This window comes from Drosophila mauritiana, chromosome 3L (genome assembly GCF_004382145.1).
Source record: "Drosophila mauritiana strain mau12 chromosome 3L, ASM438214v1, whole genome shotgun sequence".
In the NCBI taxonomy this organism is placed as follows: Eukaryota; Metazoa; Arthropoda; class Insecta; order Diptera; family Drosophilidae; genus Drosophila; species Drosophila mauritiana.
The window spans coordinates 13,068,255-13,093,876 of NC_046669.1; the positions used below are offsets into that span (position 1 = coordinate 13,068,255).

General features: G+C 44.5%; 7 protein-coding genes and 3 non-coding genes across 12 annotated transcripts; 3 read left to right on the forward strand and 7 right to left on the reverse strand.

Moving 5' to 3' along the window:
- Nucleotides 1-1,561: 1,561 nt before the first annotated feature.
- Nucleotides 1,562-2,626, reverse strand: LOC117141291 (GPN-loop GTPase 2). Its single transcript, XM_033304670.1, has one exon. The coding sequence runs from the start codon at nt 2,589-2,591 to the stop codon at nt 1,668-1,670; it is 924 nt and encodes a 307-aa protein (XP_033160561.1). The 5' UTR covers nt 2,592-2,626; the 3' UTR covers nt 1,562-1,667.
- Nucleotides 2,627-3,022: 396 nt separating this feature from the next.
- LOC117140073 (actin-interacting protein 1) lies at nt 3,023-6,647 on the forward strand. Its single transcript, XM_033302826.1, has 7 exons — nt 3,023-3,161; nt 3,500-3,621; nt 4,248-4,338; nt 4,528-4,791; nt 4,857-5,911; nt 5,972-6,122; nt 6,188-6,647. Exons 1-7 carry the CDS (start codon nt 3,128-3,130, stop codon nt 6,295-6,297), a joined length of 1,827 nt encoding a protein of 608 aa, XP_033158717.1. The 5' UTR covers nt 3,023-3,127; the 3' UTR covers nt 6,298-6,647.
- A 64-nt stretch (nt 6,648-6,711) lies between these two features.
- Nucleotides 6,712-12,991, reverse strand: LOC117140072 (protein bric-a-brac 2). 3 transcript variants are annotated; one of them, XM_033302823.1, is made up of 5 exons: nt 12,448-12,991; nt 10,107-10,251; nt 9,212-9,535; nt 8,088-9,145; nt 6,712-8,013 (listed from the first exon to the last, which is right to left on the reverse strand). In XM_033302823.1, the coding sequence occupies exons 2-5, from the start codon at nt 10,218-10,220 to the stop codon at nt 7,560-7,562; spliced, it is 1,950 nt and encodes a 649-aa protein (XP_033158714.1). In that variant the 5' UTR covers nt 10,221-10,251; nt 12,448-12,991; the 3' UTR covers nt 6,712-7,559. The 3 variants fall into 3 exon arrangements, with proteins under 3 accessions (XP_033158714.1, XP_033158713.1, XP_033158716.1); XM_033302822.1 differs by having other exon boundaries at nt 10,107-12,990; XM_033302825.1 differs by having other exon boundaries at nt 8,088-9,142; nt 10,107-12,987.
- A 574-nt stretch (nt 12,992-13,565) lies between these two features.
- Nucleotides 13,566-14,237, reverse strand: LOC117139288. Its single transcript, XM_033301518.1, has one exon. The coding sequence runs from the start codon at nt 14,235-14,237 to the stop codon at nt 13,566-13,568; it is 672 nt and encodes a 223-aa protein (XP_033157409.1).
- A 378-nt stretch (nt 14,238-14,615) lies between these two features.
- On the reverse strand, nt 14,616-15,742 carry LOC117139998. The gene has a single exon (XM_033302705.1). It carries the CDS (start codon nt 15,637-15,639, stop codon nt 14,626-14,628), a length of 1,014 nt encoding a protein of 337 aa, XP_033158596.1. The 5' UTR covers nt 15,640-15,742; the 3' UTR covers nt 14,616-14,625.
- Nucleotides 15,743-16,012: 270 nt separating this feature from the next.
- Nucleotides 16,013-16,726, reverse strand: LOC117139999 (tetratricopeptide repeat protein 36 homolog). Its single transcript, XM_033302706.1, has 3 exons — nt 16,387-16,726; nt 16,157-16,332; nt 16,013-16,101 (listed from the first exon to the last, which is right to left on the reverse strand). Exons 1-3 carry the CDS (start codon nt 16,694-16,696, stop codon nt 16,030-16,032), a joined length of 558 nt encoding a protein of 185 aa, XP_033158597.1. The 5' UTR covers nt 16,697-16,726; the 3' UTR covers nt 16,013-16,029.
- A 2,094-nt stretch (nt 16,727-18,820) lies between these two features.
- Nucleotides 18,821-25,138, reverse strand: LOC117141403 (GATA zinc finger domain-containing protein 10). Its single transcript, XM_033304825.1, has 3 exons — nt 24,650-25,138; nt 19,996-20,681; nt 18,821-19,914 (listed from the first exon to the last, which is right to left on the reverse strand). Exons 2-3 carry the CDS (start codon nt 20,649-20,651, stop codon nt 19,143-19,145), a joined length of 1,428 nt encoding a protein of 475 aa, XP_033160716.1. The 5' UTR covers nt 20,652-20,681; nt 24,650-25,138; the 3' UTR covers nt 18,821-19,142.
- Nucleotides 22,784-22,856, forward strand: Trnav-aac. The gene has a single exon. It is a non-coding gene; the product is annotated as a tRNA-Val (tRNA).
- Nucleotides 23,208-23,280, forward strand: Trnav-aac. Its single transcript has one exon. It is a non-coding gene; the product is annotated as a tRNA-Val (tRNA).
- Nucleotides 23,571-23,643, reverse strand: Trnav-aac. Its single transcript has one exon. It is a non-coding gene; the product is annotated as a tRNA-Val (tRNA).
- Nucleotides 25,139-25,622: the final 484 nt, after the last annotated feature.

Sequence of the window (25,622 nt, forward strand, 5' to 3'; positions counted from 1 at the left end):
CCTGACGCGCTTACATCGCAGGGGATCGCACTTATGGCTTTTGAGGACGCGACGAATTATCCTGCAGAGCGTGTGCCAAAAAAACAAGAAACCGCAGCCCGCTGCTTTACACAAATCGCAAAGGCAAAACGAATCCGAGCCCCACTCACTTCGTCCTGGCACGAAACCACTTTCGTTTATTTTAATTTGGCTTGCGGTCAAGGGGATCGGGGCTTTGGGGGACTGGGATTGGGAATGGGGACTGGGGAATTGGCAGCCAGCCTGCTGCAATCTGACAAGAGCCTGCTGCATTTAATAACTGTTTTCGTTTTTGCCGCTGTTTTCTTATGCCCTACAAAGAGGAGTCACCAGCTTAAGCAGAGGGCTTATAAATATCTTTATAATCAATGCTAAACAGCAAATATATTATTCGAGATTTGTTGTAAAATCCCATTCCTTGGTGAGAAATCCAATCCAATCCTTAAAACTGCTTAATGTTTTTCAGCCCTGAAGAATTTTGAATCCTTAGGCGTATTATTTAAACATCTATTACGAAGATCTATAAATTCATATTTGGATTTAAGACTAAGAGTAAATTGGCATAACTTTTCAATCAACAACTTTTTCACTAAATCAAATAAAAGATACGCACAATAGGGTATTCACGAATCGGCTTAAAATAAAACGACTCTGGTGCTTTTTTATATCCCAACTCGTCTGCCCGTGCCTGCAAGACGGAGCCCCCGAGTGCTCACGACTTGGACGTGGTATAGGAGTCTATAGCGATCCCGTTTTGCGGTGCACGTGCCACAATTTGCAGCTTGCCACGAGATGTTCACCGGTCGTTCCAGCTCTTATCTCGCAAAACAACGCGCCTCGGACTTAATTAATTTTTATTTATGTTAACGAGGACTTTGCTTTTAGTAAAATCAAAGTATAGGGTTCAGATGCAGATCCTTTTCGACGCAAGCTGAACTTTGGGTTTTTATATGCTAAAAAGGACGCTAAGGGAGTTACACGTATTCACGGTTGGATTAATGTCTAACCAATTTACTGAAATACCTGGTTCTTTTTTATGAGATCTAACAGACTGCAAAATTCATGCTTGTTCTTATACAATTAGTTATTGTTTAGTATATTATATTTTCTGTATTAATATTTTAGGTTAGTTCATTTGTCAATTGTTATTCGCCTAGCAAAGCATATTTTTAAAATCATAATTTATATAAATACAATTTTCTCCGTTTGAATTATTTTCTAAAAAAGCCAACAAAGCCCAAAAACGTAAATGACAAAATGATTTTTTGTTGTATTTTTTTATTAAATTTAATTTAATAATTCTTAATTCAAACCCGTAAAATTCTGTTCCTCTGTAAAATTTTACATACATCTTACCATTATTTACAACGTTTGCAGCGACATCTAGTGGTAGCCTGGATTTTGCAAAGTTCAAATGTAGAGTTCTCTTGGTGTTTTCCGATTAGTAGATCCTCAAGTGATGATCAACCATGCTAGCGTATTGCAATTTATTTATCCTCTTAAAAATATGTGGTTAGACAAAAACGGATTGGCTGCTAATATATAAGGTTCAATAGTACTCGGTTCCATATATTTATATTTTAGCTCAAAAGCCTGTTTCCTTTTCAGGGAGTCTTATCACAGGCTATTTTCGATTAATCCCAGTACTTTTATTCCATATAGGGCTTGACATCATGCTCCATACGAGCGGCCTCAGTTTCTGCACCCACGGCGCAGGCTAGTAGTGAGTTGACCGTCTGCTCCTCGCCTGCCTTGTAGACGTATCCATTAGCCTTGTCGATGTGATTGCGCAAGCGGAGCATGCTGTCCGTGCTGAATACGTCCAGCAGTTGGAATGAAACGAGGGCGTAGTCCTCCACCATGGAACAGATGGCTGCATTCAGTTTGTGGTACTTGCGCATGGCGGGATCATCGTCCAGTTTGTCCAGCAAATACTTGAGGTCCAGGACGTCCGTATAGTAGTCCACGTTGAAGTGCAACTTGGTCTCGTGCTTCTTTAGTAGATCGGCCTTGGAAAGCACATTCACGTGCGGTAAACTCATCCGCAACATAGTGTTCAATGCCATCAGCAAAGTGGCAATGAATTTGGCTGGCTCCGAGCAGTAATGGGAATCTATGAGGTTAACGGTAACCAGGCTATATCTCTCACGTTCCAAACGCTCAAAAACCCGGGCCATAGCGTTGTGATGGGTATATAGCTCAATTTGGCCGGGACAGTCGAACAGGAAGTAGTTGTGGGTGGCGCTCAGTTTGCGCAGTGCCGGCAACAGCCAATCCTCCAAATGTTCAGCCAGATACTCACAGCAGTGCATCAGAGCTCCGTTTGGTCCGAGTTTTAGGTGCTCCATGCAATCCTCCACAGTGATTAGCTCCATCACACTGAGCACCGGTTCGTAGGACATGTTTTCATTGGCTGGATCCAGATTCACAACGCCCACCTGACGGCCAAGCTCTCGATAGAACTTAAGGGCCTCTGCGCAATAGGTGGTTTTCCCAGAACCAGGAGGTCCTATAATCAGCTGTCCATAACGTGGATTCTCCACGGTCGCCTGCGTCGGAAATCTTTGCATCATTCTTGCAGAAAATTAAAAACATAAACAATGGTAGAGGTGGGGAACCACAGATACCGATTAATTTATTTGGCGCCACTTATCGATATTTAGATAGTTCTTGAAAAATATACAACTTATTATATTAGATAATAATAAATAGTGAAATTTTAATTTTTCTTAACACAAGTATGAAAATAAAAAGTCCATGTCCAAGAAATAAAGTTTGGTTTGGTTTCGTTCGGTTTTATTACGGTATATTTATTGATACTTTTATTGTAACACATAGAACTCTTTATTTTTAATGGAATATTAACAGTTTATAAAATGAAATGTAATTTAATTTTAAATTCCCTCTAGTTTAGTTCGCGGTTAGAGATGGGTAACCGCAGCCCAAAGTTGATAGGCCGCAAAGAATAAAACATCGATGACGACGGTGGTGCCCACATCGATCTTAGCCCACCACTAATCGTCGGCGAACTTGAGTTTGGTGTTTTCATTTATCCGCGGAATTTCGCACTAATTAGTAAAGGCTTCAGGAGCACCGAGAAATCACCACAATGGCACAACCCCAACCACCGGCGTACGAAAACAGTGAGTTGGAATCCCACAGAGATAAACTGCAGTCATGAATCCGATCCCACTCCGAATGTGATACGTAGAGAGGGGGATGAGTCAACAGGCGAAAAACGGTAAAAGCAGAAAGCAATCGCCGGAAGCGCCGTGATTATGCCCATAAATGGGCATAGCTGCATATGAAAGACCTTTTTAAGCAGTTGAGGGGGCGGGGGAGGAGCCGTTGGAGCGACCCCATTCCCGTTCGCTCCCCAAAAACGAAGCCGCACCCTATTTTCCACCCACTCCAATTTTGCCGGCGTTATCTGAGTAGCAGTCACAGCCCATTTCTAATCGAAATAATCGCTTAATTGCAGAAAACATCTACGCAACTCTGCCGCGCACCCAACGCGGCCAACCCATCGTATTGGGTGCCGATCCCAAGGGCAAGAACTTCCTGTACACCAATGGAAACTCTGTGATCATCAGGAACATCGAGGTAAGCTGATATATACTGCAGCCTGCTGCTCCGCTCCTGCCATAAATCCATGGCATTTACGTCCAAATGGTGTTTTATTTTTGGACAGGCTGCAGTTTCTGTTGCCAGTTTGTGTGTGCTTTCTGGCTTTCGGGCAGCTGTTCTATATTTATTTATATATATATGTGTACGGTATATAAGGCGCAAAACACAGATTCCCATTCCACAGGCCAACCGGCAAAACACAGACTGGCACACAGATAAATATCTTGTTTGCCGCCCACGCATCATCATTATGATGTTTTCATCTGGTCAAAGTGATTCTTCATAGCAGCTATGTATGTGTTTGCCTATCTTTCACTCATTGAATCAGTACAAATTCAAAATATTCCCATGTTTCTTTGTCTTTTGTCCCGATAATCCCGCCACTTCTATGGTATCTTTGATGCTTAAGAGATGAAGTGGAATCTTCCACCAAAAGATATTTAGGTGCTGGAGAAAGAAATGTTAATAAAGGAAACATACATAACAAATTCAAAACAAAACACCTATGTTCATATTTAGGATCCCAAGACCATTTAACATTAATTTGCTAAAAGTGTCTCTAAAATATGTATGCATGCTTTTCCCTTTCTTCCGCACCATAGAATCCAGCCATCGCCGATGTCTACACGGAGCACTCGTGTGCAGTGAACGTGGCCAAGTACTCGCCCAGCGGATTCTATATTGCATCTGGCGGTAAGTCTCGCCCAGCAATTTCACACTTGGAGCACCCGGCTTGCGGCAGCAGAGCATAAAATTCGTGACCACCATGAGTCACGCCATGGCCAATGATTAGCATTTCCTTATTTGGAGCGGTTTCTTTATCTTATCTGCGGTTTTGAAGCGAGCAATGTTATTTATTTGGCTTTCTCCTCTTCTCACCAGACGCCTCCGGCAAGATTCGCATTTGGGACACGGTCAACAAAGAGCACCTGCTTAAGAATGAGTTTCAGCCCATTGCAGGACCCATCAAGGATATTAGCTGGTCGCCAGACAATCAGCGCATCGTGGCCGTGGGCGAGGGACGCGAACGTTTCGGTCATGTCTTTATGTCTGAAACCGGCACGTCTGTGGGCGAGATCAGCGGACAGTCCAAGTCTATTAACTCGGCGGACTTCCGGCCAGCCAGGCCATTCCGCATTGTTACGGGTGAGTTCACATACAAGTAATAGTCCCAAAATGCAATAAACTTACACCCACACTTGTTATTACAGGCAGCGAAGACAATACTATCGCCGTTTTCGAGGGACCCCCGTTCAAGTTCAAGATGACCAAGCAGGATCACTCTCGCTTCGTCCAAGCTGTGCGCTACTCGCCCGATGGAAAATTCTTCGCCTCTGCCGGCTTTGATGGCAAAGTCTTCCTGTACGATGGCACCAGCTCTGAATTGGTGGGCGAGTTTGGCTCTCCTGCCCACAAAGGCGGCGTTTACGCATTGGCCTGGAAACCAGACAGCACCCAACTGCTGACCTGCTCCGGCGACAAGACCTGCCGCCTTTGGACAGTGGAGTCGCGCGAGCTGGTTAGCGAGTTTGTGATGGGCACCACTGTGGACGACCAGCAGGTGTCCTGCCTGTGGCAAGGAGACAACCTAATCACCGTCTCGCTTTCTGGCGTGATCACCTACCTCAATGTGGCGGATCCCTCGAAACCGCTGCGTGTGGTGAAGGGTCACAACAAGCCCATCACCGTGCTGGGACTGAGCGATGACCGCAGCACCATCTATACGGGTAGCCACGATGGCGTTGTGACCAACTGGAACTCGGGAAGCGGCACCAACGATCGCATCACGGGCACTGGACACGGAAACCAGATCAACGGCATTGCCGCCTGGGGTGACTTTGTCTATACCTGTGGCATCGACGACAGCCTTCGCCAGTTCAGCGTGGAGGGCAACTCCTACACGGACTATGTGGTGAAGCTTAACTGCCAGCCTCGTGGCTTGGCCATTTTGCGTAACGAGAACATCATTGCACTGGCCTGCATCAAGGAGTTGACTCTTGTGCAGGACCAGAAGAAGATCTTTTCGCTGCCCATCAAGTACGAGGCCAGCTCGATTGCCGTTAATGCGGACACTTCCGATGTGGCTGTCGGCGGTGATGACCAAAAGTTGCACATCTACACCCTGAAGGGCGGAGTATTGGAGCCCAAGGTGGAGCTGGATCACTTGGGAGCTGTCACGGATGTTTCTTACTCGCCGGACTTGAAGTATTTGGTGGCTTGCGATGCCCATCGCAAGGTGGTGCTCTACTCAGTGGAGGAGTACAAGGTATTAATGAATCATAAAAGTCAATTTTCATTCCATTACTAATCGGATGTATTTTTAAAGCCTGCACACAACAAGGAGTGGGGCTTCCACAGTGCTCGCGTAAATACGGTGGCCTGGTCGCCCAACTCACTGCTGGTGGCTAGTGGATCGTTGGACACTACTATCATTATCTGGTCCGTGGCCAATCCGGCCAAACATACTATCATCAAGAGTAAGTATTTACAAAGGTGTATCAAGCATTAAGCGATGTCTGACATGGTTTTTTGCCCACTCCAGATGCCCATCCGCAGTCGCAAATCACTCGGTTGGTCTGGCTGGACAACAACACTGTGATCTCCACCGGACAGGACTGCAACACCAAGGTGTGGCACGTGGAAAGCATTTAAATGCACCGGCCGTGAAGCATATTTTTATACTTATCCAGGGAGAGCAGCCAGCAGCGCCCTGGCTTCATTTCATTTAAGTGCAACAGTTTACATTTAGCTATTTATGTCTTTATCCCCGACCTCCCCGCACACCTCATGTCATGTCTTTAATTTTAAGCCAAAAGTGTTTGCTAATCATCATATCATGGATATTCAACTAGTTTGCCCCACTATCATTTTCGTATGTGTTTTTCAAACAATTTTTATACTACTGAAACTACGAACTACGAAAGGAAACACAAAGATATGTAAAGTACGCCAGCGTACATAAATTATTGTATTATGAAATGAAATATACTAGTTTTTGCATAGCTCGCCGTTTTCTTTTCTCCATTTGGTTGCGATCGGGAAAATTAGCTAAACACGCACAATTTCTTTGGCTTCTTAAACATTTATTCCTTTGAAAATTGTGTTTTTTTTTGGTTTGGTAGGTCTTCACCCTGTCTTTTTGTGTGCAAGTGTGTGTGCGTGTTCAGGTGTATAATTACAATATTTATAAAAACTTGGCTTAGATTACTAGAATGTGTGGACGTGTGCTTGTGAGAGAGCGTGAAAGCGAAAGGATTGTGTTTGTAACTTGCAGTTTGAGAGCCTCGGAGGTTGCTAAAGTTTCAGAAAAAATAAACGTAAATTGTGCTAAACGTAAGTACATAAATTAAGATAGCTAGAAAGGCGCACGAGTGCAGAGGACGAAAAACGAATTGCGCTAATTATCACAGCCGGGTCTAAGACGTTGGTTTCGGTGGGACTAAAAGTTGGCATATTCATGTTGGGCACCTGGATGATGGGTGGTTGATGAAAATTGGAACCTCTGACATTGTTCAAAAATCCGATCATAGTTAGTGGTAAAATAAATAGGGCTAGATGTCAACAATGGACGAAGAACGTAATTAATCATACATCTCTTTGTTAGAAAAAGCCAAGCTTGAATTTGAGATATTTCAAACATACTTTCAATACAAAAGAACATTTTGAATATGAAAATTTGAATGGGTTTTCAATTGTTTTCAAATTCAATTGATCTGCTTGCTGATTAAATAAAATTGAAGCAGATTCCACCACCTTTGATTGGTTTTAAAATTGGGGTCAGGGGTCAACCCTTTTTTCATCCACTCATAGGTCGCCCAACAATATGCATGTGCATGGGTGGGCGTACTCCTTGTGTCTGTGTGCGTGTTTGTGTGGTGAGTTGAACAAATCAAAAATATTCAAAAACATTTTCCTCAGGTAGTTGACGCCGATGCCTCCACACCGGTCGCCTCTCCGTTGCTCGCCGCCGGTGGCTCTCGCTCACTTTTGATGCTCGGTGGCGCCTCGTGTGCCAAATCCAGCGATGGCTGACCAGAAGCTGGCGAGGATTCGGCCACTGCTACGGCTGCTGCAGCAGCAGCCATCTGAAATTGATTGGGCAGGAAGAGGTACGGATTCCTTGCCTCCTGACCCGAACATCCAAGCGTGGTCGCTGGAGCTGGACCCACATCGCCACTGGTAACCGTGTGACTGGCGCTCATGGACATGGCCGTGGAAGTGGGCACAGTGGTCGCTGCCAGCTTGGAGACCCTTTTCCGGCGAGCCTCGTTTTCACATGGCGATGGCGCCCCAGGATGTCGGTAGCTAACGTGCTTTCGCAGGGCATCCTTGCTGCGGGATACATGGGAGCAGACATTGCAGGCATACCTGATGGAATCGAAAAGTACAAGTTCCAAACGTGACTCCTATTGTTTTATAACAATTAAAATTAGAGCACTTACCGAACATTCTGATGGGTTTCGAGGTGGACGCGCAGGTTGTATTGATTGCTCAGCTGCTTGTGGCAGATAAAACAAGTGGCATAGAGCTTGGAGTTGGACGGCGGCTTGATGGGTGCGGTGGCCAGCGACTTGTCGCGGTCGGCGCTCAGCGAGAGCAGATTGGGCTCCGACTTGGCGCTGACCAGCGCCATTCCGCCGGCGGCCGCTGCCGCTGCTGCTGCCGCTTCCCGCTGATACTGCTCGATGTGGAGCTGCAGCTTGGCGTGATCCTCGGCCGAGATGTAGGGCGATGGCCCGGTTTGCGGGTGATGGTGCATCTGCGCCGCCTGCTGGGCGGCAGTCGGCGTGACTGCTGCACTATAAAGTGGTGGCTTACTACTGTAGAGTTGACCTTGGCCGAGAGCGCTGGGGTAACTGGCCGAGGAGCACTTGACCACCGGCAACTGAGGTGAAAAGTGTGCCATGGTCGGTGGAGCGAGAGTTACTGGCGAAGTGGCCACAATGGGATTCGGGATGGAGCATTCCTGCGGCGACTTGCTACTGCTACTGTTGGTCGTCGAGGAGGATTTTGGATTCTTTAAAAGGCTCTTTTCCAGTCGCCTGAGCTCCTTCGGCGGACTGTCGCCCTTCAGCCTCTTGGGACCAAAACAGTCCGTCTCCAGTTGATCCTCCTGCATCCCGCTCTGGTAGAGCTGGCACTGCTGCTGATACTTGGCCAACAGCTCAGTGGTCTTGTTGAGCGCCGTCTGCGAGAAGTTGAGTGGTTGTGGCAACAGACTGGGGTAGAACTGCAGCGACTTGAAGAGATTCTCCAGGGGCGTGGTGCCCATTCCACTGGAGTTCACCGATCCCAGTTTGTTGGCCAGAAGAGGGGTGTTAAGTGCGGCACTGGGCAGCTGGGGCAGGGGGATCGGATGGCTTGGAGTGGGCGTGTGGGAGGGCGTGAGGGTGGGGGTGGGCGTGGGCGAGGGTGTGCTGGGACGTTCAAACTCAGAGGACTTTTCGTTCGCCGTATCCATGTAGGAGCCACCTCCAGTTCTCGCTGTTTTTGGTAACTGCTTGGATTTGTGAGTTATTTCAATTATTTGAATTATCTAACTAGATCCTGGTCTTGGGGTACTCACATTGTTGTTCTGGACATCGGCCAGTCCCTTGATGCCCAGTGTCTCGGCCAGGTTGAGCAGCATCGGAATCTGCTCCTCGTATACATTCACCTCGCCGGAGTACATGAATGTGAGCAGTGAAACGATTGCGCCGAAGCTGGCCCCTGGTATAATGATAACTGGGTGGTTACTGGCCTCCAGAGCCCGGAAGATGTCCATAAAAAAGCTGCTGCAGGCACTCAGTACCACGCGATGGGCCCGCAGTTGGCGTCCCTCGGCCGAAATGGTCACATCCGTCAGATGGGATTGGTCCAGCAGAATGGGCAGGGTGCTCAGCAAACTGGTCTGGAAGGGATCAGAGGGAATGGGGATGGGGATGTGAAAAGTGCTCATAAGTGGGTCACACGATCATAAAAATACAATTTCCTGGGCCGCATGATGCTCTGTCTGTGGTGAAACAGTGGAAAGGGGTTGGCTGCAGCTGCTTTCCAACTTTTCGATTTACTCGCTGTGGAAATTCTTTGGATTTTGGCAATTGCACGAATCTGTTCATTTATGTGACACACACACACACTCGACACCCCTCCTCACTGCTCTTTGTCCATTTGGCTGCTTTGCTATTTTGGACAGCCTGTTTCACCGCTGCCCCGCTTTCACCACAGTACACCCTTTGGGCCGAAACACAAAAATTGTCACTATATGAAAATGCGGAAAACTATGTGTGAATCTGTACGTATAGGGGAATGTGTTTGGATAGATGGATCCTATATATAGATGCGGCGACATTTTGCTTTCGGCCTGCTCGCATCACTGAACGATGTCCAGTCCATTTTAATGGATCTTACTTATCAGGTAATGTTGAACATGGTAACCCCACAAATAAAAATTCAAATGGATTTGATCTGGAGGATCTCACCTGATGGTTGTGCCATCGCAGGCAGAACTGCTGTTGGCTGTCATTGTGCTGCAGCTGCTGATCAAAATGATGATGCTGCGGTTGTCTGGCATTAGTGCTATTTACATGTTCCATAATTCATCTGGGTTTGGATCACATGGACCAGCTGCAACGGAAGCGGGAAGGGGGTAAATGCAATTAGTGAATGTGCAAGATGTCGGCTGTCGTAGAGGTAAACAAATTTTATTCGCCTTGCCCCAGCCTACTTGGCTTCTTTGTTTTCGTTTCTCATAATTTGTTTGTTTGCATTGCGGTTTGTTTATTTATTGAGCGTTTTGTCACACACACTTTTCGTGTCTGCTCTTCTTGGCCGCCTAGAAGAGCGTCTGCACCACGAGGCGTATACGTATTATGTCGTAGCAGTTGGCTTATTACTCATACGCCCCGTTATGCGCAATCTTGCGGGTCGCGGAGATTGTTTGTCATTGGGGACCGGGAAACGGCATAATTTGATTTAATGACAGCCTGATCCATCTTTAGATGGCTGCCTGCTCCTCCAAGGTATCCGGATTGTCGAGTACTCCTCTCTGTTTTGATGACCAAGTCAACGGGCTGGTTTACTCGGCCGTTTCGGTGAGTGCCCAGTTGACAAATCGGAATTACAATAAAACAGCACACACACACACACAGAGACGCACAGACACGGCCAGTGTTATTTGTGTTCTTTGCTGGCAATTAAACTAAATTTATTTAAATAAAATAAGTTTTCCTTGGCTGGCCTGGCCTGGGCGATCTGATCGCAGTGCCGCTGTGGGTTTCTGGGTACACTATAAATTTGGCAATTTCCATTGTTCGGATCGCATGTGATGATGCACTGGGCGGGCGGGCGGTTGACACTTTTGTCCGAGGGCTATTTATAAGAAGCTAGTCCAAGGAAGCTGGGTTGGGTATGTCGGTATGTGGGGGATTTTGGGGATTTCTCGGTCTATGCTGCTGCTGCTGCACCGACGACCATTGGAGGCCCCCCAAAAACAGGCAGCCCGGCCAATGCAAATCCGCAGCGAAGTGACAAGTCCGAGTCTTTTGGTTTTCTTTGCACTTTAGCTAGCCCAGCGTGCAATTGTTGGACGACGGAATTTTCTTCATTCCATTATGTGTGCACATGGGACTGAGAATCGCATCTAAGCATTTCTCTATTGAGAGACGATGGATGGTGGAGGTTGCCTTGCCTCGCCTGATGGGGTACAATGGATGCCTGGCTATGGGATTGGAGGGATGGGGATTGGGGTGGATGGCGACTCGTGATGGAGGGTCGGAGGAGGAGCGTCGCGGCCTTTTTGGCGCTCGTTCACACAAGAAAGTGTTGTCGTGACAGTCAGGCAGCCTTCTTTTCCGTAACTCTTTGGTATTTCGCTCAGTTTTTACTTGATTTTCCGAAATTAGTTTTTCAGCCTTTCAGCTCGGCACCTCCTTCTCCTGCACCGTCCTCTGGCTGTTGTTTTAAATAGCCATCCAAAAAATAAAGATCTGTGCTAAACGCTCTCGCCATGCTGTCTATTTTGATTTGTTGTCCAAGTGCCTGCCTTTTGTCATCCATCGCAATTCATTCCAAAGCACCTCGCAATCGTTTTCATTTCGATTTGGATTTGGTTTTGGCTTTGGCTTTGGATCACTTCGAAGCTATTCCGTTGATGCGTAATATTTTACACATAATCACTCATACGCCTCGTTGAGATTGAAAATAAAATCATTCTTAAGCCTTCGCCGCGTTGCCTTTGTTATTGTTGTTTAACTTTCATTTGTTCCATGAATTGTGGCAAACATAAATTTGATGTCAACGATGTTTTTTTCCGAGAGGTATTTGAATTTCAATATAGAATTCGCACGATCAGCGGTCTATATGTGGCTGTGAATCACGCATAATCCAGTGGCCCAGCATATCTGCCCCTGGGGAGGTCTAATAATAGAGCTCTATGGCTAACCCTTATGGTGGAGGATCTCGAAGTGACTTCTTTTATGCTAATGCGATGCTCGTGGCGATCATCAAATTGAATATTTTCCCTCAACTCATGTTGTTTTATGTAGTGTTTTTATGACAAGCAGTTTGTTTTTTATCTATCTTTCACATTGAAGATCCCACATTTTGAGCTCTCAGCGAACATTACACAATTTACTTGAATAAGTTAATCACTCGGTTCTATGTTTTTCACTGGGTTCTCGTTAGACGAATCCTTCACATTCTTGTTTTTATTTATTTTTCTCTTTGTCTGATTTTTCACACATATTTTGCTAATGCCATTTTCCCCGCGTCCTTTACGAATTTTCCCTTTCGCGATTTTCGCGACGGGAAAAGCGTGTGCACCTTTGTTAACCGTTTGCTGCTCGCATCTGAAATGAAAAAATCCGAAAATGTTTCAATTCTTTCGGTTTAGTTGGAGATTTTCTATTTTTCGAATGTCCATCTCTTGACAATTTTCCTCTATCTCGTGTTGCTGTTGTTGGTGTTGTAGCTGCTGCTGCTGCTGTTGGTGTTGCTGTTGGCCCAAATGTTGTTGCTGCTGCTGTTGCCATTTGTTTAGCGGATTCGAATTTGGCTCTCAGCATGTCGGACGGATCCGTTTGTCGCCCGATTCCATGTTCTTTAATTAATGAGCAGGCCGCATCGGCGCAGCGAAGAGAAATCTCAGCGGTTTTGTACTCGCGATCAGTGTGCAGCCTCTTGGCCAAAAATTAATTGGCTGCCCCGCAGTTAGTTAATCAAAACATTTGCCAGTGGCAAATCATCATGAGGGCATCATCATCATCATAATCAGGAACTGCGACCACTCCGCCACTAGACACAATTGACACGACTGGCCGACAGGCGGAGGAATTTGTTGCTGCTGCTGCGGCTGCTGCGGCTGCTGCGGTTGCTGCTGTTGCGGGATCGTGTGCATTATTAATTTGCAATAAAATGTGGAAGCGGCGACAGCAGTTGCCGCCGTTCGAAAATTGCCCGCCGAAAATAAATTCATATACCTGAGCGTTGGATTTGTGAATTATGCCTGACAAATACAAATGGAACCGCCAGATGGAGACGCCGTTGGCCATCGGGCACCCAGCACCTTCACTATGCACTTTTCAATTCATTAAAATGCCACAAATACTTATTTATTATTGTCATCTGTGCGCACCTCGATTTGGGTTAGCAGCCGTGTAGCTTGGAGGCTGTAAATAGCCCAATGTGTATATAAGCCCTTCACTCAAGGATAATTCCTTACATAAAACGTACGTTAAATGTCAAAGTACCACTACGACAAATCTAGTTGACTGATAATGCAAATTCACATGTGATTGGAATTTACACTTAAAGAAAGAAAACAAAGTGCTTACAGGAAATTATTTATTTACTTTGATCATGATTAAAGTTTAAGCATCATCTTAAGAACTTACATTAAATGTAGATTGGAAAAATAAATAGAAGTACATAAAATGATTTGATTAGTTTTGAGTAAAGCACTGAGCCTCGCTGCTCGGCTTGCATTGCTTTGTGGGAAGGTCCCAGCCATATTTGTAAGGACACCTCACAATGGTCAGATAGCCGCTGAGGCACCTGTAGTAGTACTCGCACCTCTGAGGATGAGGATGGTCACCATCTCCGGAGGCGTCGCAGTGCGGCCTTTCCTGAGCTGGAGAGGAAGGATTTGATGGAGATGGAGAGGAAGGCTTTGCAGATAAGGTAGGTGGCTTAGTCACTGAAGGAATTGATTCTGTAGGGGTTGTTGTAGGATCAGCTTGGAAAGTAGAAGAGTCCGCAGATCCTGTAGAGGCGTATTCAGAAGGCGGTGTTGCAACGGGAGTGGATTCTTCGATCCCGTTCTGCTCCTCACCAGTAATTTGCTTGTCGGGCTGGACTGAGTCTGCGTTCCTTAGACACACACCCTCATCATCAAAGGCACACTCTTGGGTTCGATCGTCAAAGTAGGTGGACTCGGGGCAGCTGTCTCGGAAGGAGTCCTCTCCATTGCAATAGATGTACGAAGCGCAATCTTCGATGGCCATGACAAAGGTATCCAATGGAGCATTCGCGCACTGCGGGAAAACTTCGGCTTCAATTGAAGTGAGATATCCTGCCAGGATCAGCAGACAGAGCAAAGATACTTTAAATGACATGGTGCTATTCAGTTGGTTCACTTTATTGATAGAGATGGGGCTTGGCGATCCCTATTTATGGCAATTTTCAAGCTTCATTGCGAAACTCTTATCATTACACTTGTAGTTGATATCTTCCCAAATAAGATGTTGCCAATTTTTATCTTTCTACCAATAATTATGTCAAGGGCGTCCAATGACTTAGTTGCCATGATAAAGCAGCACCAACATAAATACTTTTAGACATTTATACTCTAGCAAAGAGTGGTAATTTTTACTTATTAGTTACAACATAATATTAGATAAATAAAATTATGCCTTGTAACACCTTTCCCAAAGAATTTACCTATCAACTTTAAGTGAACCTTTGGAATTCCTTCCAAGCAATATTGAGAATAATTGGTTTTAGCTAAGTATTTATATTTGTGGGCAATTTTTGATAAGCGATTGTTCCAAATTGTGACTCTTGCTTCAAATACACATTCGCCAGTGATAGCCTGCTGAGATCGTAGTCCAACACATCCAATTGCTGCTCCAGTTGTCTCTTGAGATTCCGGACTCGCAATGTGCCCACGGAAAGTGGCAAACGGTTGTATTCCGCAATCAATTGATTTTGCCGCTTACGGACGGCATCCATAAGCATCATTCTCTGTTCACTGGTTAGCAGAATTGGTTGGGAATCCTCAGGTGACTCTGTTTGGGAATTCGCCGCCGGTTGGACCTCCACTTCATTCCGTGGGGCCTCTAAAACTGGTAGCTGCGCACAGGACTCTTGCGAGTGTAAGCTTAGTATATCGTCTGGGTTAACATCCACCATCTCGGGAATGTCCATTTGGCGGACCCTTAGAGAACTTGCCTTGAGGGATTGCGAGCAAATGGATGCCTCATCATCCTGTTTTCGACTGGAGGAGAAACAGTTGTCCAGGTAATTTAAACCGCCGGGCAAAATGCCGAACGTGTTAGCTAACGGCCGGTGCATTGTGTATTGCCCCGGCTGATAGCCATCGCGTTGTTCCGGCATTTTGCCCAGCTCAAAATTGGACGCAGTGCGTCGCAGTCGTAGCCTCTCGTCGAGAAACTGTCCTCCTCTGCCTTCCGCTGGATCGTCGCCCTCGCTGCGGGATTGCAAGTGGGTATGAGTCTTCTCCGAGCACTTGAGCAGGGCGGCACTGAGAAACCGCTCATCGCTGATGTCCTCCGTTTGAATCTGCTTCTCGGATAGCTTCCGTTGACTGGGAACAACTTTTGCCCCTGTTCCGCCATTCAAGCCCCGCTGGGTGGCGGCCAAAAGTAACCTCACTGGGCCGCAGCATCTGGCCATGGAGGAGGCGGTGGGCATCTGGTAGTTTGGAGACGCCTGGCTCACCATCATCCGGTTCTCGCGGAGAAAGTTGCGCGATGTGCCCATCGATGCCCGTTTCATGGCCACGAGAATCGATCAAAACAAGAGATGTAAAAGAAAAAGAAACAAATATAAAAACAAAGAACGTGGGTTATTGTTTCGGGAGCTACAAAATTATACTGAAAACTGATGCTTTATATTTTTTATCAATGAAGCTTTAGGCAAAACGGGATCTGATCTCTTTCCTTACATGCAAACCAAACATTGAAAAGTAATCAAAAATCAATAGGATCGTATCGTATTGAATCCAAAATATTTTCTAGTTTAAAATTGCACTTCTTATAATTTGATATTTAACAAAAGGGCTTGAATTTGTTTTCTCATTTCATTCATTATTTTCCCATTTCATTCATTTTGTTTATTAATTATCCAGTAACTCATAATCTCATAATAATTGAACTGCATAACTTGCTACTTGAGTTGATCGAATGCCTGACGGAGCATTTGATTGCAGAGAGCTGCAAATGGATTGATTTCCACCAGCTGAAACGAGAACCGTATTAGATGTAATTTATTGCGTAATTATTATATCAATAACCTGTTCCCTGGCGAATTTACTGCCCAACTGGGCTGCTGCCTCGAAGTCGGCACGAGCCGCCTCCAAATTATCCTGTTTACGATAAAGGACACCTCGCTGACAGTGGGCGTGGCACTTGGTGCGGGTCTGCTGATCATTGGCCAGTTCCAGGGCTTTGTTTAGGTCATCGAGGGCATCTATAAACAGGAATATCTGAATGAATTCATAACCGTTTACATTCTCTTACTAACCCTCATCACGTTTGGCCAGGCGTAAAGTTTGTGCCCGGTTATTTAGCACGGAAGCCCTTTGGGCTAGATTTAATGATTGCTGAAATAACTCCAGTGCTCCATCAAGCTCCCCGCTTTCGGATAAGCCAATGGCTCTTAGCTCCAGTTCCCTGGAAGCTCTGATAGCCTGGGTGTCCGGCTCCACATCCTTGAGGTCGGATTCAGCGGGAATTAAGTTGTTTGTCTGTAGGCTGCTAAGCTCGAGGGGATTGAAAATGGAATCGAGCACCTGCTGATCATGGGGACTTAACTTAAGATTGGCCTGAGGCATGCTACGATGTTGTTTACTTTATTGGCTCGATCAAACTGAGCTGGAAACACACAAAATAGTTGCGGGAGAACGAAATGCAAATGATGTCGTCCAACCTGTTCAGTTAGCGGAGAAAAACATATTCGAAACAAGATATATCGCTATAGTCGTGTTTGTCAACTGTGAATATCTGCTATTCACTGCCTCTTAAAATCAAAGCAATCAAACATTCTACTATTATATCTTAGTTGATTAGAATATACTTTTTAATCGTGTTTTTTAAATATTTAATATAACGTGAATAATATATTTATAGTGTATTTCTGTGGCGAGTTCAAAATGAAAACTTCTTACAAATATATATGTATATATATATTTTTTATTTTCAAATATTTCATTTTAACGCATTTCTGATAGATTTCCATATGGCCTCCAAGATCTAGTTATAGTTTTTCTTAAGTTATCTTATGATTGATCTTTTCACAAGATCGCCAGATGGCCCTTATCGACAAACTATTTCTGCTTCAGTTCAACTCTTTTTTATTTTTTTAATTATGAATTCTCTGCACTCTTGGGATTAAAATTTGTTAGCATGTGTGTACATTTTCTAACAACAATTGGATACATTTTTAAAGCACACTCATAGAATTTAACGACGATAAGTTGAACTCGGCTATGAACTAAAATAAAATAAATTAGAATTTCTCACCATGTCATTTTCAAAATAAACAAAATAAAAAATATTGTTTTACATATGTTTATTGGAAATCCCCTCTTAAGTACTGATTGTAGAGCATTGCCAAAAAATATTCTTAAATGCATCTCATCTTTATTAAAGCTTTAAAATATAAGCTGGCCATATGCCGACTTTGTGCTGTGGGATTTGTTCGCGCGTGGTACGCATTCTTGATATCGGCAATTGTGGTGCTGCAGTGCGTCTTGAACTTGAATCCTTCAAGTCCTACAATAGAGAAGCCAACAATGTAGATGACTACGAGAATGCAGAAAATTAGCATTTCGACTTTCATTCGTTCGATTTTTGAGTTTATATTTAAGGTTTTTATAAGGTTTTTATTATATGCTAATAAAAACAGGGTATGCTATTTTACCCAATCAATACCTTCGTAATCATAGCTATATGATCAAAATACATTGTATTTATTGTTCGATTTGTATGCTGTCATATGATGGCGGAGGCGCCTCGTCCTTTGGAATTTGTTCACTCGTTATCTCCGGAGTTTGTTTCGGCATATGTAGTGCTATGGCGTATGGCGGTGGATTCCCGGAATCCACGGATTCCGTCGTAAGCCTTTCGTTCAAAGACATCTGGCGAACTGTGCTCTGCGAAACTTGTAATTCCATGGAGGGTGGGATATTCGAAGGACTCGACGTTCGATCGTTTAACATGCACCATAAGATAATGAAGAGCACCACGAAGATAGCAAGCCCGTAATTAATTAGAAATTCTTTTTTTATATAGTGGCTTTTTTCTATGTATTCCATTTCATCCAGCTGGTGGGTTGTCTTTAAAATTAATCAATAAAAATTGGGTAAAAAATAATACAATTTAAAAAAATATAACGATAGACTTTGTTATTGATCCTGATTAAGAATATGTATATACATTATAGGGTCGGAAGCCTGTTACATACTTTTCAACGACTTATATCATACCCTTTTACGGGTACTAAAAGTAAATATTTAAAGAAATACGCAAATTGCCCTTTTTCCTAACATGTCAATAGACCTTCAGATGTAATTTAGAAGTTGGTATTAAACATTATCTCAAGGTAACTTATGAGATATTGTGTTCAGAAAACTTTCAGATAGATATCTTGTCATCACGTGTCGATGTTTATTCCCATTTACCGTGAATAATGAAACAACATGAAATTACATTTACGATACTTTATTTAATATATGTCATATTTTACTTAGTATATTGCACTCTCTTTCCGTTTTTTGTATGATGACTGGGCCTTTGATTGGTTAATTTATTACTTAACTGCCTACTAATACTGCTGCTTGAATTCTTTAATGACTGTATCAGCTATTACTACATCTTTTTCTCGTTGCATTGGCTTGTCGTGTTCGGTAGCTAATGGTTTAACATACTATAGCTTATGTTTTCTTGATCTCTTGAGCATATCACAGAACAAAAATGACAGTAGAATATGACATGTTCGGGTCTGGTGTGGAAGAGTTTTGGGTTCAAGTACGAGTCATAGAAAGTGTAAAAATATTGTTCGGAGCTTAAAAGTAAATATTTGTGTATGCGTATATGTTAATTTGATATATGTATGTATATATATTATATTAATGTATATCTATGTCGTGTAAATGTTCATATAAACTGTGATATCGCTTTTTAGAAAAATACTGAGCAAAAGTACTTGGCATTGTGCATTAAGGGGTTGTCAAGGATCAGGGCTCGCGAACTCCAACTGAGGCTCAATTCCTCGACAGCCTATACGAGAATCTTGTCGTACGACGGCGGCGGCGACTCATCCAACGGCAGTTGTTTACCCATTGTCGCCGGCGTCTGTTCCGGCAGCAGTATGGCTATATGGTAGGGTGGCGGACCGGCTGTAGCCGCCGTCCCGCCCACTGTTGTCACCTGCCGCTCCTCCAGATACCGTCCCTCGCTCATCTCCAGCAGGCAGCCGGCGGACTGTGCGGCTCCGGTTCCCGCCAACGAGGAGTTGACACCGCGGCTATGGCAAACCGCTGCTCGGCCATTCGAGCGACTGGAACTCGAGAAGAGGCCTTTCGGGATGCGGCACAGGCTGATCAGGCAGGCGGCCAGAAAGAAGGCCGAGAAGGTGCAGAAGATCAGCACCTCCAGCCCAGTGCCCTGGTGGTCGAAGTAGAACTTTGTTCCTGCCACAAAAACGGAGGCCAGCACCAGCGAGGCGCACATGCCGCACTTCAGGTGGCTGGGCAACAGTTGCGAGTCCGCGTGTTGCAGCAGTGCATGATGGTGCTGCTGCAACTGGTTGCTGTGCATTGTGGCAGGTGCAGCAGCTACCGCTGCCGCTGGACTGGCGACACTTGCTGTCTCTGTGGTTGTGGATGATGTTGCCGCTGCTGCTGGCGTCAAGTGTCGCATGTTGGTGCTGGAATTGTGGCGACGCGGCGTGGCGTAGGCTGCTTGCCGCTGGTTGTTGCTGCCGCTGGTCGAGTGATTGCTGCTGTGCTGGTGATGGGCGGTGTGGTGATAGGCGCTGTAGGCATCATCACTGGAATGAGGTAGTTTGATAGTTAGACAGGATATCCAGCTATTTGCCGTAGTGCTTATCCTTTAAGACCGAGATACTCACGCATAGACGTTGCCCGAGTATTGCTGCTGTTGCTGCTGCTGCTGATGTGCATCGTAATGTCTCATGGGCACAGCCATGTTGCCGAATTGCGGATGGTGGTAGCTGTAGTGCTGCTGCTGCTGATGCTGCTGCTGTTGGTGCTGATGTGGCTGTTGCTGCTGCTGCTGGTGCAACAGTTGTTGCTGCGTCCTTGGCTGATAGCGCGTGTTGCCGTGGTGATTGTAGTGCGATCCTCGTGCCACCAGCGGAACGATGGTTCCACTTCCGGTGAGGACTGCTGCCGAGGAAGCTATTCCGCTGGCATGGTTATTGTTGCTGGCAGTTGTTGTTGTGCCGGTGGCAGTTAAGTTATTGTTGTTGCTGGTGCCACCGCTACTGGAATGTTGCTGCTGCTGCGCGTGCAGGGAATTGTTGTTGCCATATGACGACTGTGACTGGCGACTGGTGCCGGGCTGGTGCATATCGTACGGCGTCTGCGGCAGAGATCGATGCACCGGTGGCATTGACTGGCCGGTGCTGTTGCTGCAGCTGGTGGACTTGGTCCTTCGTGGCGGATGTCCATAGCTGAGACCGCTGCCAGCGTGCGACAAGGATGCTGCCACGCGAGACCGTCCAAATCCACACTGCTGTGAGCGCTTGTCAATCCAGAAATGCATGGCGACGACGGGAAATGTAAGTTGCGTTAACTAAAAAGATTTGAAAATAATATTGAAAATTTATGAACATTTAGTAACGAAAATAGCAGCAAATGAATTGCATATGAAGTATAGTGGTTGAAAAAATATTCTAATTATTACAAAGAATGAATAGAATGCAATACAATGTATGTACTTAAAGGTTTACTAATTAAAATGATTTCTTATGCTTAAAGCCCTTTTTTGTTTAAGCAAGTCTAAGGTACGCATTTTTAGAGTGCAGACAGACAGACAGACAGTCGGCATTAAGTGCTGCAAACTTATTTGAAGTTCAAGCTGTGTGTTTAGTATGGGGTAAAATCCTTGACTAGACAAAGCACATCTGACTCATTTGGCTTTGTGTCTGCCAGACGGAAGGGAGTCATTCCACGTTCCCGGATTCGGTCTCGGTTCCTTTATTGCTGTTGCAAAAAGCTAAAACAGGAAACGTGCGCATCCCATTTCGTGAGGCTGACTCTCACCCGCGAGGAAACCCCATCCAGGACCTGCTTTGGCATTTCCTCTTTGTGCTTCCCCGTTCGAAGGTGCAACAAGGAACAAAGGTTGCCGTTGACTGCCATTGCCTGGTCAAGGAACCCGACCGAAAAATAAAACATTCATTGAACGCTTTCACTTCCCGTGTCATTGGCACCCAGCCACATCCAAAACATCCCAAAACACCAACACGGCCGCAAGGACCCCAGCGCGCCAAAAAGCACAGACAGATTTTCGTGTGGGTGTGGGATGTTTGGAAAGGACATGGCCAGTCGGCAGTGGGGTTCATAGAGGGCAAGATGTCCTAGTTGTTTATTTACCAGTATTTGAATCAATTACTTACATGAACTTAGCAACAGAGGGTTGTAAAAAAAACATGTGAAATTCGGATCTAAGTTAATTAAAATGTACCCCTAATCAACCCGTGGCTTTAAGAACACCTTTGTTGCCAGAAAAGCAAAGCTGACAGGTTCAGGGTTCACGAACTATTCAAAGATGAATTATGACACGTACTTTCCTCTGCTCTTGAAAGTGTTTTGGCAGAGAAAGAAGCCCCCGATCCCATTGTGCCTGGTTTTTGCATTCATGGTTCTTAACTTGCTTAGCTGTTCGTTGAACTGTCCCTCTGGACTGGATTTTTGTGTGTGGTGGTGGTCTCTCTGGGGTTAGCCAATCAACAATGACGGCGGGAAAAATAATGAATTTTTTAAATTATCCCACAGACAATTTGCCGTGTCGCGTAAACAATCGAGTGCACATACGCACCGAGTACCGAGCACCGTGACCACAAGCCATAAAAGTCAACCACACAATAAAATAACTTTTATTTCGGGAACTTTCCTGTTCCACTTGGCAGCTAGGTTCAAAGTTCAATGCCTGTCAACATCTTCGAGAGCAGAATTACACAACGCAATGCCATAGAGAGCTGAGTGCAAATAAATAAATACTCGAGCACCGGCGAGGACAATAAAATAAACATATTTAAAAGAGACATTTTGACAACCTTTTGATAGGTTCATTTCGTTTCCATTTCTCGGCTGGCGCCACTCGGATTTCGGTTTGTTTTTGGCCACCACCATTTCCATCGCCCTCATCCCGCTGGAGGGTTCAATGCTTTGTGCTCCTGCCACCCTGATTACAACCATTTAGTTTGCTTACCATTCGGGGCAGAGTTCAGCTCGATTCGCCTCGATGCTGGTCAAGATTTGTGCGGAACTTGAAGGAAGTCGGGCATTGACATTGCCCAGCAAGGTATTGCCCTTGCTAGATACTCATAAAAGTAATTTCTGGTCTACCAGCATAGAAAATGAAAGTAAATCTGCCCTCGCGGAACGCCCATTCAATTAGTTTTAACAAAGCACCATATATGAATCACTATCTCAGCAGCCACCTTAAAATAATTTTATTATCAGACCTGCTCTTTCCCCCTCATTGAGCTGAATACCATCAACAAAAGCAAACTGTCCAATCATTGGGTCTCCTTGAAATATTTCCCATAAAAATCACTTAAATAGATACAATAGCACAATCCGATTTTACTCAAGCAACCAGTTTTATTTTTGACCCTTCGGCAGTTCAGGTCGCCTGAAGTTGGCCTCTTTGCCGCCCATGTTTCAACTGTTTCCGTGGTGTAGCGGTTATCACATCTGCCTAACACGCAGAAGGCCCCCGGTTCGATCCCGGGCGGAAACAGATGATAAATTTTTTTTGTATTTTAAATACAATTTTTATATTAACACAATTTTTATATTAAGAAGCCACCAGACTAATATTCGAGTTCCTTCTTGAATGCAAGTAGCATATTCTAGCAATAAAGGATTTAAGTATTAATAAAAATTTATAGATTCATATTTGTTTGCTAGTACTTTATATATTTAAGTACTAATTGAAATTCATAGAAAATCCTTGAAACACGTCCCCCAAAAATCACTCAAATAGATACAATAGCACTATCCGATTTTTTTTCATACAACCTTTTTTATTTTTGACATTTCGGCAGTTCATGTCGCTGGACTTGGCCTCTTTGCCGCTTAAGTTTCAACTGTTTCCGTGGTGTAGCGGTTATCACATCTGCCTAACACGCAGAAGGCCCCCGGTTCGATCCCGGGCGGAAACAGGTGATGAACTTTTTTGTATTTTTAATACATTTTTATTAAGTAGCCACCAGACTAATGGTTGAGTTCCTCCTTTAATGTTCCTTTATTTTAGCAATAAGGGATTTTAGTATTAATAGAAATTTATAGATTCATAGTTCTTTAATGTTCGCTTTATATTATATGTAACTCAAATCTTAAATATATATAATATAAATATACATTTACTCATATATATTTCACATCAATTCGAATAATAGTTCAAATAAATAAAAAATCCAAATAGAAAAATTAAAAAAAAAATTATTTAACCTGTTTCCGCCCGGGATCGAACCGGGGGCCTTCTGCGTGTTAGGCAGATGTGATAACCGCTACACCACGGAAACAGTTGAGCGTACTTCGTCCGAAGAGCCTCTTCTGCGCCACAGAAGGCTTTCGGTTGGGCAAAGTGCCAGTAAATTAAATCAAAGCGTAAATCTAAGCTAATCATAAATGGATCCAAATGTGATTAAATATATAAATTTAAGTACGGGAGTTAGGTACTTAAAACCGTTGGCTTTTTGTTTATATTTTATTTCCTATGACTATATTGATGTTTCTCCTTAGACAAATTTCGGAAGAATTACTTTGGTGATTTTAAATATTTATATTTAATTTATTAAACTTTTTAAAAATCATTCTTTTTTAATAAATTCGGTGCAAATGAAACGCACGCAAAGCCAACGAAATGTTTATTAAGCAAAATTCCTCGGTTGTTGAGGAAATTCATGGGAAAAAGAGCTATCCCAACACAGCGACCATTGACCATAAATGAAATGCCAGACATTTATCCTCACCTCCAGCGGATAAAATGTACATTTATGCGTCACTCGGAAAAGATGCCAAAACAAAACACAAAACGTAAACTTTAAGGCAGGAACCATTTTTTCCTGCTCTTTTCACAGACACTTATGCTCACCTCCGTTGGATAAAATCTATGCGTCATTGGACAAAGATGCCGAAACAAAATGCAAACTGTAATCTTAAAGGCAACAACAAATCCCCCATGCTGTTTAAACACCCCGTTTTGGCCATTTTACTCTCACTCGTATGGTTTGTTTTTGCCATTAACCTTTGCCGCTCGCTCTTTTCGTTGGCGGGAAGTGCAGTTTTTTTCCTTTTTATCCGAATGACTTTTGCAGGATTTAGCGGCTGGATGACTGAGTGACCGTCGGTCCTTTCGTCTGTCTGTCTGTCAGTCGTAGCAACAAAAGGCCATAAGGAGGAACAATGTCTCCCTGCCCACTTGATGGCGTACACGCTGCGTATGAGCAATGAGCGCTGACTGCATGCGATTCTGTCTGCGAATGTGCAGATGTGGGTTGTTTTCAAGTGCATCACTCAGCTTTTTACCTGCAATATATTTTCTCGGATTCTCGTTCGCCACGAAATGTGGTGTTCCTTTCAGCCTTTCAATGTCTTTTGCCTATTGGCACGTTGCTGTCACGTTTCTCGCATTTATTGCACACATATTGTTGTTTCTGGCACTGGTTTTTTCAAGCTATTTTGTAGTTGCTGCAGCAGAGTCCTTGAACGCTCAACTGACCCGACACGACAAACACACAAATGACACACACACACGCAGGCTGACTTGGCAAATAAATATCCTTTTTGCGAAGAACTTGTCACACGAAGGACTCATGCGACTTGCAACTTTGTATTCACTTTAATTCAATTCGATTCAATTCAAAAAATCAGTCACCGCTCATGACTCGCGCTCGAATAATTGTATTTTGCCAACCTTGCGGCCCGAGACGCAGGTGGGCGGTGGGTGGTGGGTGGTGGTTGTGTGTTGGACGATGGGTGGTGCCGCTGATTCGCCTGCGATTTGAACGGCGCAAGGACTCGCAGCCAACTGAATGTGTGAATGCAGCTGGGCCAGCGTCGCGCTCGTTTTCACTTTCATGAGTTTCGCAGAGCGCTCTTTCACTCCCCACCGCCCCCACGGGTGGTTTTCCATTTTTCCCTTTAGCCATCAGACAGCGTTTTGTTTTTGCTTTCTGTATATGTGGCCGTGCCACTCGGTGGGCGAGCGGGTGGTTGGCGTTTGCAACCAGAAGAGCATGAATGGGGTGCTCTGTGGAGCACTCTTTCTCTCTTTTTTCAAAAATAAACACTGTGGCTGCACAGCACATGCGCCGTCTACAAACCACCATTGTGAACGGGTCATCCAATTCAAATTGTAACGTTTATAAGCGAACATTTTGTTAGTAAGTTTATCTATTTTATTTGAGTTCACTACTCCGTACTCAGTTTGTTCATAACTTGGGACTTTCTTGGAATGATAAGAAGGACTTATACCAAATAATATATATTATGCTGATAA

Excerpts from the sequence above, each read along its gene's own strand:
- LOC117140073 (XM_033302826.1), top strand. The coding sequence starts at position 3,128 with ATGGCACAACCCCAACCACCGGCGTACGAAAACA. Across the intron at positions 4,339-4,527 it reads ATTCTATATTGCATCTGGCG|ACGCCTCCGGCAAGATTCGC; the intron begins GTAAGTCTCGCC and ends TCTTCTCACCAG. Across the intron at positions 6,123-6,187 it reads CAAACATACTATCATCAAGA|ATGCCCATCCGCAGTCGCAA; the intron begins GTAAGTATTTAC and ends TGCCCACTCCAG.
- LOC117139998 (XM_033302705.1), bottom strand. The coding sequence starts at position 15,639 with ATGAAACGGGCATCGATGGGCACATCGCGCAACTTTCTCCGCGAGAAC.
- LOC117141403 (XM_033304825.1), bottom strand. The coding sequence starts at position 20,651 with ATGCATTTCTGGATTGACAAGCGCTCACAGCAGTGTGGATTTGGACGG. Across the intron at positions 19,915-19,995 it reads TACTCGGGCAACGTCTATGC|TGATGATGCCTACAGCGCCT; the intron begins GTGAGTATCTCG and ends ACCTCATTCCAG.
- LOC117139288 (XM_033301518.1), bottom strand. The coding sequence starts at position 14,237 with ATGTCATTTAAAGTATCTTTGCTCTGTCTGCTGATCCTGGCAGGATAT.
- LOC117139999 (XM_033302706.1), bottom strand. The coding sequence starts at position 16,696 with ATGCCTCAGGCCAATCTTAAGTTAAGTCCCCATGATCAGCAGGTGCTC. Across the intron at positions 16,333-16,386 it reads CCTGGCCAAACGTGATGAGG|ATGCCCTCGATGACCTAAAC; the intron begins GTTAGTAAGAGA and ends TCCTGTTTATAG. Across the intron at positions 16,102-16,156 it reads GTAAATTCGCCAGGGAACAG|CTGGTGGAAATCAATCCATT; the intron begins GTTATTGATATA and ends TTCTCGTTTCAG.
- LOC117140072 (XM_033302823.1), bottom strand. The coding sequence starts at position 10,220 with ATGGAACATGTAAATAGCACTAATGCCAGACAACCGCAGCATCATCAT. Across the intron at positions 9,536-10,106 it reads TGCGATGGCACAACCATCAG|ACCAGTTTGCTGAGCACCCT; the intron begins GTGAGATCCTCC and ends GATCCCTTCCAG. Across the intron at positions 9,146-9,211 it reads CCGATGTCCAGAACAACAAT|CAGTTACCAAAAACAGCGAG; the intron begins GTGAGTACCCCA and ends CACAAATCCAAG.
- LOC117141291 (XM_033304670.1), bottom strand. The coding sequence starts at position 2,591 with ATGATGCAAAGATTTCCGACGCAGGCGACCGTGGAGAATCCACGTTAT.